At 48.2% G+C, this 15,477-nt stretch overlaps 1 protein-coding gene and 1 pseudogene across 1 annotated transcript; both read left to right on the top strand.

The window, feature by feature from the left end:
• Positions 1-252: 252 nt before the first annotated feature.
• LOC136533602 (uncharacterized) lies at positions 253-1,296 on the top strand. The gene has a single exon (XM_066526155.1). The coding sequence runs from the start codon at positions 253-255 to the stop codon at positions 1,294-1,296; it is 1,044 nt and encodes a 347-aa protein (XP_066382252.1).
• A 9,545-nt stretch (positions 1,297-10,841) lies between these two features.
• Positions 10,842-14,664, top strand: LOC136533609 (putative wall-associated receptor kinase-like 16; annotated as a pseudogene).
• The last annotated feature ends 813 nt before the right edge of the window (positions 14,665-15,477 follow it).

The following is a 15,477-nucleotide window of genomic DNA, read 5'->3' as shown; positions in this document are numbered from 1 at the left end:
AGTGATTCCGGCTGACATTTGGCCTCAGAGCTGACCGATTCAGGGATCATGCCGCGGTACTCCATCCCACCCAGCGGGCGCTCATGGACGCCACCGTGCCGAGGCCGCCACCATCCGCTGTCGCCGTCACCAGGGCCGCGCCGAGGTCGCCGCGAGGCCGAAGTCATCATCCACCGCGCTGAGCGGGATTCCAATGGGAATTCCTCGCTCAAATTCCCCATGCTCACACGCACCAACTATCAAGTGTGGGAGATGTTGATGCAGGCGAATTTTGAGGCAGCGGGGTGGTGGTACGCCGTCGAGCCGGAGGAGGGGGACGTGATCGACTACCGCGACGACCGTCTGGCACTCGCCGCAATCCTGCGGTCAGTGCCGGCGGAGATGCTGGGCACATTGCGCGGCAAGGGATCGGCGGCCGCCACCTGGCAGGCCGTCAAGACGATCCGCGTCGGCGTGCGGCGCGTGCGAGAGGCGAGCGCGCAGCAGCTGCGGCGCCAGTTTGGCGCCATGGCTTGGAAGGATGGGGAGAGCGCGGAGGATTTCTCGAACCGCATCACCGGCCTCGTCAACAACCTTCGTGTCCTCGGCGACGACATGAAGGACGTTGAGATCGTCCGCAAGATGCTGCAGGTCGTCCCAGAGCATCTTGCTCAGGTGGCGATCTCCATCGAGACGTTGCTCAATCTCAACGACCTCTCCGTCGAGGAGGTAACGGGGAGGCTCCGCGCCGTCGAACAGTGGCGCCAGGCACCACCCATCACCGACAACCAGGGGCGTCTGCTCCTCTGTGAGGAGGAGTGGATGGCCCGGCTCAAGCTCCGCGACTCCGAAGAGAAGGGGAGCGGGAGCGGCACCACCGGCGGCAGCGGCAGCACCACCGGCGCCAGCGGCAAGAAGCGCGGCGGCCGTGGTCGTGGCCGCGGGCGTGGCAAGAGCGACGCCTCCACATTCCGAGATGGGGCAAAAGCCCAGGCGGGAGGTGGGAAAGGCCTCAACCGGGACCAGTGCGCGCGCTGCGGTAAGTCTGGCCATTGGGCCAAAGATTGCAGGAGCAAGCCCAAAGGAGAAGCCAACGTGGCGCAGGCTGAGGAGGAGGATGAAGCCTCTCTGTTGATGGCTCACCCATCAGTCTTCCCCAACGCGCCGCCACCGCCCACCGGCGGGGCCCGAGCCGCTTCTCCCCCACCGCTGCGCATCGTCAAGGCAAAGGTCTTCGCACAACTCGATGGCTGCAGCCCGTTCAAAAACCATATCGAGAAATTTATTACAAAAGTCAATCAAAATGCCAAAAGCTAGAAACCCGAAACCCAAAACCCGAAACTAGATTTTAAGCCAAAAGTCGTCTGAAAGCTACCGTTCAAAAAGATAGGCATCCTAACCTTATCGAGTAATTGATTGTTTCTTGTCTTCCTAGCCGGGAAGTCTTCGATTCACTGTTGATATCGATAAAGGAGCAAAAACTAAATAGAACAGATCATGTCAACTACACAATCATGACACAAATCTAACGGCCTTCATGGTGATGGCCTAGGGATCGCAGATTTTGACAGACAAAATATGATAAAATCACAAAAACCATATCATACATATTTTGAAAATTCTGTGTGCAACTAGTCCATCTATTCTCCAATGTGCACACTTGAGAAGTTCGCGAGAAAGCGCAAGATAGCGTTTGACCTTTTTCTTTGCGGGGAGCTACTAGTTCGATGATTAATGAAACGTAGGAGGTGCATGTTTACTACCAAGCCAGCAAAGATGTCTCTCTATTTCCATCCAGGAAATATGTGTACGTGATCCTGAGGATTACAGGACCACGAAAATTCTAGGATTGGTCACGTGGAGCCTAATAAGACTACGTACTGACCGGAAACTGCATGCATGGCCCAGGATCGGACCACCCCACGGCTCTTCCAATTACAGGGACCTCATGGATGACGACGATTTGTTCATGATGAAGCTAAGGCCACTGAGTAGCAATTGCAGGGTCCCGTTCTCCGTCGTCTGTCATGCGTGTTTTCAAACAAAAGTAAAGACTTGAATAGAATTTGACGATTATTCCATTAGATGCATGTAGACACTGGATGCCCACTGCACGCGCTGTCCTTTGATGGATCCTTCATAGGGCGGCAGATGCAGGCCCATGCACACACCGTCTAGCCTATGAGAGCACTGAGTTTCTACAATAATAATGGCAGCCCGCCCCACAGATAATTGGCCTGGACCGTCGTCCTTGATGCCGGTCACATATGTTACACATGCATGTCGTCCTATGAAGTGCATGCATGCTAGTTAGTTCTTCCATGAGGAATCGGATCATATACTCACTATATATACAACAGTCACACTGCTCGTCCGGCACCATATACGTTGCTGCTCGCTAGTGGCTATGGACGCCGTTCATCTTGATGCGACGGTGCTAGTCTATCTGCTCCTAATATTACTTGCTCCCACGGCGGCAGCGTCGCTCGCCGGTTGTCCCAAGAAATGTGGCAACATTACCTTCGACTACCCCTTCGGCATTGGTGCTTTGAGCTCATCTGCGAGCAGCAGCCCTCAAGGCTGTTCCTTAGGTGGTGGGGTGGTGTTGAGGGTCAACCATCATCATGCACCCATGCCTTGGGTGTTGATGATGGGAATCACTACAGCAGCCACACGCTTTGCCGAGTGCCCCATGCACTCGGCAAATCCTTTGCCGAGTGACGAGTGCAACACTCGGCAAAGAGGCTCCGTCGAACCTTTTCACGGTAAAGCTTGCTTTGCCGAGTGCCAAATCTCGGGCACTCGGCAAAGGCTTTGCCGAGTGTCAAGCTGGCACTCGACAAAGGATTGACGGCCGTTGGCCGAAGGCTCACGCCATCTTAATTTTTTTAATTTCTTTGCCGAGTGCAACACTCGGCAAAGAATTTTCTTTTTTTTTTCAAAGTTCTTTGCCGAGTGCCATAGCGCCGAGACACTCGGCAAAGCCTGTTTTCAATTTTTTAAAAATTTTCTTTGCCGAGTGCCACTGCCAAGGCACTCGGCAAAGCATTTTTTATTTTTTTTAAATTTTCTTTACCAAGTGCAATGGCCATTGCACTCGGCAAATCTGGGAAATTGTTGCTGCTATTTTCCCAGCTTTGCCAAGTGCAATGGTCATTGCACTCGGCAAAGCCACAGCAAAAAAAATTTTTGTTCGTTTTTTGCTTTTCCATGTAAACAACAGTGCATATATATATATTAGAAACCACAATTCAACACAATATATGAGAAAACACACACACACACACACACATATATATATATATATATATATATATATATATATATATATATATATATATATATATATCACAAATGACCAATTATGTCCGAAATCCACAATATATTACAAACCACAAGTTCAAAGTTCACAAGTTCAATACATAAAGGCATGCCTACATAAAACCGACTCCGGAAGCGGCTCACGACGATTGTGAGGGTTGCGACGCCCCAACTTGCGATGCCGGCGACCCTCCGAGATGGTTCAATGCCGCCCCCAATTGATGCTGCACAAAAGAGAAGAGATTGCACGTGAGTGATAAGATAAAAATGTAAGCAGTTTAAAGAAAAGTTGAAAATTTCGGCAGCACCTCCTCTGCACGGGGAGGTTTCCAAAACCTGCAAGAAAAACATCGGCACGAAGGCCGACAACCACATTTCCGGCACGAATGCCGACACATCAACAAACCCGGCACGAAGGCCCACACATCAACAAATCCGGCACGAAGGCCATCACTAGGTTTGACACTAAGCATGAGCATAGAAAGTAAAGCATCCGTACTCATACTCACCGGAGTAGAATCTGGACGATGTGGTGGTGGTGGTGGTGGTGCAAGCAGGTTGGCTGGGATCTCCCAACCTTGTTGCAGCCCAAGTTGTTGCACGAACTGGAGCAAACCTACTTGCTGGGCCTCCAAAGCTTGTAGCCTCTGACACTCGGCCTCCCGCTCAGCCAGCTGGGCCTCCTGCTAGGACCGAAGTTGCTGTAGCTCGGCCTGCAACATTTGACACCAATGTTTCAATAATGCATAGCTAAGGAATGTAAATGACAAAGAACGACGAATGAAACTGGAATACTTACCTGGAGTGCCACCACCGATGATGGCCGTTGCCTTATGGGCACGCTAGAGCTCGTGCTCGCTGCTCGGAGGCGCTGGAGAGGAGGAGTAGTGCCCGTGTCGAGGATGCCATCGCCAATCCAGAAACGCCCATGCTTCTTGCCTTCCCCCACCCTCATCACGAGCTCAGGATCAAGGCGCTCCTCGGTCCTTGGATCGTAGTCAGGCCCGTGGACTAACCTTGCCGCCTCCGTGCAAGAAGTGAGGCAGGTGTGGACGCTGGAGTTGGTGTATGCCTCTGGGCCCGCAACCGGGTTGTACTCGATGTTGGACTTTGCCGGGCCCATGTGGGCCAGAGCATACGCCGTGAGTTGGCCAATTGGCTGGCCACCGTGCGCCACCGACTGCGAGAAAGACAACAACATGTGGTAAGAAATAATGCAAAACTGAGCGCGGCTAGATAAGACAAATGGTGGAGACTTACATATGTCTTCGCATACTTGCTGAGGCTGGCACTGCCCTGATGGTGAGGTACACCTAGCATCATCATACGGTGCTCGCTTTTCTCTTGGTGCGCCCTCTGCCAGTCCGCGTCCAACCATTTGTCCACTATAGCGGCCCAGCAATCGGGGTGGGTGGCGCACCAGTTTGGAATCACCTACAAGCCATCATAAGATCAAATTAGGCATAGTTAATCTCAAAAGGAATCAATAGGAGATGTTTTCTATTTACTTGTAGGTACTGCTCACTGGTAAGAACCTCTGTCTCCCTTCTTGCCCGTGTCTTGTTGATTCTTCTGTTACAGAAGGTGGCGTTGTAGTCTCTATGCGCCTAGAGGCGGGCCTCGTAATACAAGTCCGAGACATGCCTTTTACAGGAAGCGTAAGCCACCTGATACGCCCTATCCTCCTATCCCAGCTGGCATCTGAAGAAGTCCTGCATAAAGACACGAGGTATCCATTATTTTGTTTAAAGAATGTGCATTGAATGCAATGAATTGAGGGCCGTAGTGCGAGAAAGGCTTACCCACAACTCCTAAATCACCCGATCCGCCAAGTTTCTATGCTCAGTGTCGGTGGCGACAAGGGCGTACTGGTCGAACGAGGGTACCACTGGGTCCTCATCCTCTGACGTCCACACCAGGCCAGGGAAGTGTTCCCTGCACAGAAGTCCTAGGATCCCATTGACATTGCGAGCCTCGATCCCCTCCTCCACAAGCATCCAGTTCCTGCACAAGTGGTTAACAATAGTTATTATTAGCTCTTATTATCATTTTCAACATATCAAATGAAGAACATATGAAGTTACTTACTTATCCCCCTCGGGTGCAATCAGTGGGCGGCGGTGAGGAGGAATCGGTCACTTTGGGAGCTGGCTAGGACCTCGCAAGTAGGGTTTGGAGGCTGTAGAGGAAGTCGAACCCCCTACCCCCTCCTCGGACGTGTGCGGAACCACCTCCTCATCATACATCTGTGGAGCTGCCTCCTCGCTCACCGTGGGCAGAGGGCCGTCGTTGTCCCTAGAAGAGCGCGAGGAGCCACGCTCGTGGTTAGTCGATGGCTCCCGCCTGGGCCTGCCCCTCGGCCTCCTCTGCCTCTGTGACGTCTCCGCCTCCGCCTCTGTCTCCTCAACCTGTGGCATGTCCCTCGATCTCATGTAAGTCGAGTGACAGCTCCTCCTAGTGAGCCCCATCACCTGCAATTAAAAAGAATAAACCAGTATTAGTCAAGATAAACGAGAAGTACTTAGCAAGGTATGCAAAAAAAGAAAATATAATTACAAAATAACATAGTATTACATGTATTTCTAATATTCTTCATGATTAGGATTATCTGAACGATAGGTATCATCATCACTATCAAGAGCCGACAAATCATCAACAGCCTCATCCTCATCGCTGTCATTGCCTAGTTGTAGTCCGTCAAGCATTTTCAAGTCTCTCAGATCATGCACCTCATCTGCAGCTTCCTTATCAACAACCCATTCCTCGTATACTTCCATTTCAATCTCTCCTGTTAAGTCTATCTCAAGCATCCCTGGTAGCCCCTCGTCTTGTTGATAGAACTCCCCGTCATCATGCGTGGGTGGGTTCAAGTTGTAATCATCATCGTTTGGCGAGGTAATTTACCATGTGGTGATACCTTGTGCACAATATACCAACCCTGAAGACGTGGGTCGGTTTTGCAAGCATATGGACAATAATAAACTTGCCTGGCTTGTTGAGCCACAATATAGACATCATCTCCTGGATAGAAGGAATCTTGTCTAGTTTCTACTATCCCATGTTTAGGGGACTTTTTCGATACTGCAGGATAAAACCATTGGCATTTGAATATGACTGGCCTAGGTGCTTTTTCACCATGGTATTGGAGCTCGTATATTTCTTCAACTGTGCCATAATAGTCCTCTTGCTCAGCGCCGGGCGTAACTACTCCGGGCGTATATACTCTGGTATTCGTGGTCTTTGCATTGGGCCGACTCTTCTCGTAGCTTGTTGTGTGAAAGCGATATCCATTCACGTCATAAGCGTTAAATGACAAGACCTTATAGTCAAAGCCTTTGCCCACTTGTCGTAATTCGGCACTTATAGACAAATCACTTTGGCACTGCAAGGTAAAGCAGGAGAGAAATGAAATTAGGTAACTAGGAACGCCAAACTTGGAACGAGCTAAGTTGGTCAAAAGGTACCTTTCTTTGGAACCATGTAATGAAATCAGGCGAACCATGTTCAAGAAGGGTCTCTCATTCATGGTTAGAAGGTGGCCTTGGATGATGCCAGTATTGGTCAAAAAATTCCCTGCACCGACAAGCAACAAGGTTGTTGGATGCAGAAAAGATGACTGGCTATGTAACAAGTTCATTGAGAATTTACCTCTGATACTTGTCGACTTTGTCAAGGTTCGTCAACACGTAGAGCATGATCTTGCGCCACTCTTCATTGATCAAGAACTTTTTGGATGCTCCACTTGATCTCCCACGTTGCCCTTTGAATAGGTTGAGGGTCGATTCATTTTCATCCTCGTTGTAACGAGGGGGTGGATTATGCACGCTAGGAAGGTTGTCACTATAGTATAATGTTATGAAGTTGGACACCTCCTCATGAATGAATGCCTCTGCTATGGAAGCCTCAATCCTACCTTTGTTTCCACATTTCTGGCGAACAGTCTTTAGACATCTCTCGATAGGATAGCACCAACGGTTCTGCACGCCCCCCCCATTTGGACCTCGTTCGGGAGGTGCAAAATCAAATGCTGCATCGACAAGAAAAAGCCAGGTGGAAAGATCTTCTCCAACTCACAGAGCAACTTGGGTGTCGTTTTTTCCAACTCCTCAACCACTTTCAGAGAGATCTCCTTGGCACAAAGCTGGCGGAAGAAAAAGCTCAACTCTACCAGCACCTTCTAGACATGCTCAGGGACGTAGCCACGAACCATCGACGAAAGAAGCCGCTCAATCCATATGTGGAAGTCATGACTCTTTATCCCTAACACTCGGCCAATATCTGGGTTCGCTCCCCTCCTCAGATTCGCTGCAAACCCATCAAGGAAACTTAACGTCTGCATCTATTGTATCACTTCCGTCCTGTGCTTCTTTTCCAAGACATAATCGGCCTTAGGCCTTTTCCATGGTTTGCCGTCTCTTGGAGGCAGCATCTGTAGCTTTGGTCTGTCGCATAGTGTTGCCATGTCTACTCTAGCCTTAGGGTTGTCCTTTGTCTTGTCAGGAATATCCATGAGTGTTGCCCAAAGTGCTTCGACGACATTCTTCTCAGTGTGCATTGCATCTATGTTATGTGGATGAAGAAGGTCATCAAAATAGGGAAGCCTCTCTAATCCCGACTTATGAGTCCACATATGTTCCACACCATAGCCCAAAAAGCGATCTTTGTTTGGATTATCTTTCTTTGGATTAACTTTCTTTCTTTTACCCTTCTTTGGATTATCTTTCTGCATCAGGACCATGAGAGCATCTATCTGAGCATGAACCTAGCCACTAGTCATCTTCTGAGGTGCAGGGTCAGTCACCGTGACACCTTTCGTGAAGTTCTTGGTGTCTTCTCTGAATGGATGGTCAAGAGGGAGGAACTGCCGATGCTTGTCGAACGATGAGAACTTGCCACCCTTCAACCAAATGAACCATAGAGCTGCCTTGCATACCGGGCATGGAAACTTCCCATGGACACACCAGCCGGTGAATATCCCATACGCTAGGAAGTCATGCATGGAGTACAAGTACCAAACATACATTTTGAAGTTCTTCTTTGTAGCTCGGTCGTAAGTCCATATGCCTTCATTCCAAACCTTGATCAATTCATCATAAACGGCTCCATGTACACACCCATTTTGTTTCCTGGGTATCCAGGAATTATCAACGTCAAGAATATGTTTTGCCATTGAAGTAGGGCCCCGGGGGGAGATTGAGGGGGATAGCAAACATGGGCCAACAAGTGTATGGGGCCGACATCATTCTATAAGGATTGAACCCATCCATTGCCTAGTGCAATACGTACATTATGGGCCTCTTCATCTTTGCCACAGATGGTTGCCATTAAAGCTTTTCCATGCTTCACCATCTGCTGGATGTACCATCTTGTCAGGATTGTATCGAACATCCATTCTTGTGCCATATCATCTGTTTCGCGGACTCCTCGAACATGAATAGCCTTTGGAGCCTCGGTATGATCGGAAGGTATCATAGGACTTTCATGGGGATCCCTTCATTCTGCTCCTTCTTGCCATCACCTTTGTCTACCTCCACATACCTAGAGGATTTACACTTTGGACAGTACTTTGCTTCCTTGTGATCTTTCCTAAATAGGGCGCACCCCTTCAGACAACAATATATCTACTCATACGACATCTTCAGTGCCCGAAGGAGTCTCATTGACTCATACAAGCTGCTCAGCAGATGATGACCCTCCAGAAGCAAATCCCCAATAATTGCCATCATAGCATCGAAGCAGGCTCGAGTCATGTTGTGCTGGGACTTCAACCCCAGTAGGCGCCCAATGGCATCTAGTTGAGAAACTGTTGTCTTCTCATGTAGGAACTTCTGTGCCGATTCCAACATGGCCAAGAACGCCTTAGCGCTTGGCTCTGGCTCCTCCTCCTCATCCTCCTGCTCGACCTCCGGAGGTCTTTCAGCGAACATCGCATCCTCATAGTCACCTAACCATCCTTCTACCCCGCCATCACCATCAAATGCCTCCAAGCATCATCTCATGACCTCCTCTCTAGGATGATAGGCTTCACCATGGTACACCCACCGGGTATAGTTTGGCATAAATCCAAATTTGCAAAGATGCTTCATCATGACTTCCCTTGTTTTTCTTTTCTTGTTTTCACAATCGCTGCAGGAACAGAACATGTCTCTCGCTCCCTTAGCTTCCTTAAATGCATGGTCCAAGAATTTCTCGGTCTTATCCATCCATTCACGGGTGATTTGAGCCTGACTTGGACGTCCCATGTACATCCACTCACGGTTCTCCATCCTCTAGCATATGCACATAATGGAGCAATATCATATACACACGGTTCTCCCTGTTGCATCTGCACGACGTGCCTGCTGTCTAATAGGTGAGGATAGGTCCTAATCCCACCCACGGATGCATAGATGAGGTTAGTTTCCATGCTCTACTCCGATCCGAGATAGAATTTCGGCAGCACCTCCCTGCTGTTCTCCTGATACACATCCTAGAAGGGAGAGTGTGTATCCGGAGAACAACAGGGAGGTGGTGCCAAAACTCCATCTTAGATCCGAGCAGACCATGGAAAACTAACCCATCTACACATCCGCGAGCTGTCCAAAAAACGTGGACAATCTGAAACAGATACGGTCATAGATATGCAAAGATCCGCATACCTCCAACCTGTATTGTTTCAGACGGGAGACGCCTAACTGGGTTATGTACGACAACTGTAAGTAAGAGAGGTCCATTATACCTAGGGTGGCAGGTGGAGAAAGGCTAGCGGCGTAGTGGCAAGTCGGTGCAGTGGCGAGACGAAGCAGTGCAGGCACGACCGCAGCAGCCGACGAAGACGATCAGGATCGCCGAGGTGCTCTAGGTCCCCTCCGACAGCTCCTGCTCTGCAAAAGAAGAAACACATCACTATTACTTGAAAAATTCGGCAGAACCTCCCCTGTACGGGGAGGTTTCCAAAACCTGCAAGAAAAAGCCGGCATGATGGCCGACGTCCACATTTGGGGCACGATGGCCCACACATACACAAACCGGCACGAAGGCCATCAACACATAAACGGCACCAAGGCCGACACCCCTGGACCCTTTACCTTTTCTCCGACGAGGGACAGGGACGATGGCGTGGACGAACGGCGATGTGCGGGGACGACGAAGTGGACGAACGTCGTCGACGAACGGTGTGAATGGTCATCGGACCGAGGTCTATCTCCTCCTCCCCCCTTCTCCTTCTTCTTCCTCCTCCTTCTTCTTCTTCCTCCTTCCTCCCTTCTCCTTTTTCTTCTTCCTCCTCCTCCTCCCTTCTCCTTCTTCCTCCTCCCTTCTCCTTCTCCTCCCTTCTCCTTCTTCCTTCTCCCTTCTCCTTCTCCTCCCACCTCCCTTCTCCTCCTCCCCTTCTCTTTCTCCCCTCCTCCTCCTCTTTGCATTGACGGCCGGGCCAGGGGCAGGGCACCGCGGCCGGCCTCCTCCTCCTCTCTGCAGGGTTGGCCGCCGAGGGGCGGTGTGGGGGTAGGAGCCAGAGGGTGCGGGCGGCGGTGCGGGGGCAGGGCTGGCAGCCGAGGGGCGGCATGGGGCATGGCGGCGTGGGCTGGGGCCACGAGGCCGGGCGGTGTGGGGCGCGGCGGTGTGGGCAGGGGGACGTGGGGCGCGGGGGCGTGGGCCGGGGTGGCGTGGGGCGCGGCAGCTGGTGCAGCGGCGGGAATGGCGGCGGCGGCGCTGGCGCGGGTGAGGGGCGGGCAGGCGTGAATGAGGAAGGGTTGGAGGAGGATGGGCCGTGGGCCCTTATTCTAGAAGGTTTTTTTTCGAAATATCCTTTGTCGAGTGCTGTGGCCTGGCACTCGGCAAAGGGAAGGGTTGGAGGACGATGGGCCATGGGCCCTTATTCCAGAAGGGTTTTTTTTTTCGAAATATCCTTTGCCGAGTGCTGCGGCCTGGCACTCGGCAAAGGCCCTCTTTGCCGAGTGTCAGGCATGGCACTCGGCAAAGTATTTTTGTTTTTTTTTTGAATTTTGATTTCAATTTTTTTGTATACCTTATCTATTGTTTACAAGCACATGTTAAAATTTGGGACCTTTTTATAACTTTTTGCTATATTTCTTGAATTAATTTTGTTTACTTGCATTTTTTTCCGAAAAAGTAAATTTGAACTGCAGGTGCATGAAATAATGAAATGTAGCCATTCAAAAAATGATAGTCATGTTGTAGAGTGTATTTTGAGGCCGTATGCAGGAACTCACACAAAATTTTGAACGCCTTGTTCGCCAAACATGACGACCCGCTTGTGGTCAGAGTGTATTTAAATTATAGAAAATGCAAACGAAGTCCGAAATTCACGAAACTTGTCGAGGTGTCGTGTGATCGCATGTGGAGGGTATGATAAAAATTTGAGATGGTTTCGAGCAAGTTGCGACGTCAGATGCCTAAAACCCAGACATCTCCACATGCGATGTCGTGTGATCGCATGTGGAGATGTCTGGGTTTTAGGCATCCGACGTTGCAACTTGCTCGAAACCTTCTCAAATTTTTATCATAGCCTCCACATGCGATCACACGATACCTCAACAAGTTTGGTGAATTTTGGACTTCGTTTGCATTTTCTATAATTTAAATACACTCCGACCACAAGCGGGTCGTCATGTTAGGCGAACAAGGCGTTCAAAATTTTGGGATGAGTTCCTGCATACGGCCTCAAAATACACTCTACAACATGACTATCATTTTTTGAATGGCTACATTTCATTATTTCATGCACCTGCAGTTCAAATTTACTTTTTCGGAAAAAATGCAAGTAAACAAAATTAATTCAAGAAATATAGCAAAAAGTTATAAAAAGGTCCCAAATTTTAACATGTGCTTGTAAACAATAGATAAGGTCTACAAAAAAAATTTGAAATCAAAATTAAAAAAAAACAAAAATACTTTGCCGAGTGCCATGCCTGACACTCGGCAAAGAGGGCCTTTGCCGAGTGCCAGGCCACAGCACTCGGCAAAGGGCCTCTTCGCCGAGTGTCAGGTTAAGCGCTCGGTAAACATTTTTTTTAAAGATGGTAACGGTGTGGGCAGGGAGGCGGGCAACTGACGGGCACTTTGCCAAGTGCGCTCTTTGCCGAGTGTTGTGCTCGACAAAGAGTGCCTTTGCCGAGTGGCATGCTTTGACGAGCGCCGGGCACGATGCGGCACTCGGCAAAGCCACTCTTTGCCGAGTGCAATTATTTGCCGAGTGCAACATTCGGCAAAGAGTGGCTTTGCCGAGTGCCTTATTTTCGGCACTCGGCAAAGCATGCGGCACTCGACAAATTTTGCTTCTCCCGTAGTGAATGTTGGCCATCCGTATGTACCCGATGGTTGCAAACGTGATTCTCAAGGTAAATATTTTTAACTGTTGTCGTTGCTTCTTAATTCAATTAATAATGGTCATTAAGTTTTAAATTTTCACATGACAACAGGGTACAGTCCGGTTCCACAAAAGGTGAACTGCCGCCGGAAATGTGGAAACATCCATGTCCCGTTTCCATTTGGCCTGGAACCAGGATGCTCTGCAAGGCCTCAGTTTCAACTCAACTGCACAAATATCACGTCCTCCACCCTTATGTTTGACAAGGATCACTACCTGTCCCAGATAAATATTGGCCCCGTTCGCTTCGTTGAAAAAGTCAAAACACTGTTCCGGCTGATTTGTTGTGAGAGAAAAATACTATTCCGGCTGAAAAACAAGCTGAAAAAGACGGATTATAAGAGAAGCGAACAGAGCCATTGCAGACGGGTTTGTGCACATCAAGCACCTAAAATCCAACGGTTTTTCTTATCGATCTGGCCATAGGGATAGGGATGGTGTCTTCTCCAGTATAAAGATCGAGCTCTGGCGACCTTGCTCTTTATTGGGTTGTCGCCAATCTTACCTGCCAAGAGGCACAGAGAAATACATCGAGCTATGCATGTGTTAGCGACAACAGTTCATGCTTGAGCGTCAATGAAACTGGTGTTGACAACAGCTACGGTTACATTGTTGGCTACCGATGCAAGTGCATGAATGGCTACCACGGAAATCCATATGAGCTAAATGGGTGCCATTGGGTTAAAAGACATGTAATAAGTCCCCAGATGGGTGAGTCCTTACTCAATTAATTTTTTTTATGGATGTGGAGAAACAAAAAAAAAAAAATGAGTGTATAGTTGTTTCAAGCAGGTGTTGCCATTGGGTTTTCCGTAAGTTTCGGAATTCTACTTTTCGGCGTCAGTGTAACACTTCTCGTCCGTAGATGGAGAAGAGATATAGAAAAGAAAGTGCGGGGGAAGTATTTCCGGGAGAACCAAGGCCTTCTACTTGAACAGTTACTATCCTCAGATGAAAATGCCACTGAAAAAACAAAGATCTTCTCTTTGGAACAGCTAGAAAAGGCAACAAACAATTTTGATCGCGCACGTATCCTTGGTGAAGGTGGACACGGAATGGTTTATAAAGGCATCTTATCTGATCAACGTGTTGTGGCTATAAAAAAAGTCAACGACAATCAAACAAAGTGAGATTTATGAATTCATCAATGAGGTCGCCATTCTTTCACAAATAAACCATCGGAATATCATGAGACTTTTTGGTTGCTGCCTCGAAACCAAGGTTCCATTACTCGTATATGACTTTGTTCCTAATGGTTCGTTATTCCAAATTCTTCATTCCACCTCAAAAAGTGATTTTGCTTTGTCTTGGGATGATTGCCTAAGAATTGCCATTGAACCTGTAGGGGCCCTTTGTTATCTTCAGTTGTCAGCTTCAGTATCAATCTTTCATCGTGATGTCAAGTCATCTAATATACTCCTTGATGCAAACTACACCGCTAAAGTTTCAGACTTTGGAGTTTCTAGGTTGGTTCCTATCGATCAAACTCATATTTTTACACATGTACAAGGAACTTTTGGTTACTTAGATCCAGAGTACTACAAAACTGGACAATTAAATGAAAAAAGTGATGTATATAGTTTTGGCATTGTGATACTAGAGATGCTCCTAGAAGGGAACCTATTTTTACAAATGAGTCAGGCTCAATGCAAAGTATATCCCATTACTTTCTTTCTGAAGAGATAGATGATGTTCAAGTTCGTGAAGAAGCAGATGAGGAAGAGATTACAAGTGTTGCCTCACTTGTAGAGATGTGTTTGAGGCTTAAAGGTGAGGAGAGACCTACTATGAAGGAAGTGGAGATGACACTGCAGACCATAAAAACAAAAAGGTTGAAGTCATACAGAGTTCCACCCTTGAAAGTTAAAGATCCCCATCAGATGATATATTCAAGAGCTAGAGATATTATTGATCAGTCATTTCCTATAGTGGATTCTGGCTTGTGCCGACCAAGTACAAGATGCTACAGCTTGGAGCAAGAGTTCATCATCAACTGATATACCACGATAGATGTGCATCAGTGTAGGTGAATTCCACTCCACAATAACGATACTGATCCAAAATGTCGTAGTGATGTGATTCACCCTTTTCATGTAGGTGTCTCATGTTCGAGACATATATGTTATACAATATTGTATTTTTTTATGTAAGAATCATATATAGCTTGAGCTCATGTATATGCCTTTTACTCATGCTGGTAATCTGTATCGCCTCAAATCCAGTTTCATTCTTCCAGTTCCTAATCTCCTGTTGTTTCCTTTATATTTTTCTTAACAAAAAACATGTACCTCCCATTCTCCGTGATAGGTTGGCAACTGAACTCTAAACCTTGTATTTGTTGACGCCGAATAGGAATCCGGATCACATACAAGCAAGGACTAGCACGTCCGAGGTTGCAAACAACCTAGATCGCAGCAAGAACGCAGCGGATTGACGAAACCGATCGAGAGACTAGTTAGGCCGATGTTGAGCCCGTTCTTCACGTGGTAAACTCTCGAACGCCTCCCGGGAAGACCCATCAGGGAGGAGCACGTGGAGGGTGTCCTAGGGTTGGCAAGGCCACCGCCATATCTTGCCAGGAGACAAGACGAACAGCAAGGTAGAGAGAAAACAGGAGAAAAGGGGTATGTGTTGTATTTTTTGACAATTGAAAGTTGAGATACTCAATCGGCCATGATCCTCTCATATATATAGAGAGAAGGTGGTATTATCCTAGTAGGAAATATTCCCAAAACATGTTCTCCAAATTTCCCACGTTGAAAAAGGGTCCAAAACTGATTTGGAAACCAAAATGAGTTGGACTTAGTTGG

This window comes from Miscanthus floridulus, unplaced genomic scaffold (genome assembly GCF_019320115.1).
Source record: "Miscanthus floridulus cultivar M001 unplaced genomic scaffold, ASM1932011v1 os_1010_1, whole genome shotgun sequence".
Lineage (NCBI taxonomy): Eukaryota > Viridiplantae > Streptophyta > Magnoliopsida > Poales > Poaceae > Miscanthus > Miscanthus floridulus.
The sequence above is the reverse complement of the archived record's forward strand: the minus strand, read 5'-3'. Positions and strand labels throughout refer to the sequence as shown.

Excerpts from the sequence above, each read along its gene's own strand:
- LOC136533602 (XM_066526155.1), top strand. The coding sequence starts at position 253 with ATGTTGATGCAGGCGAATTTTGAGGCAGCGGGGTGGTGGTACGCCGTC.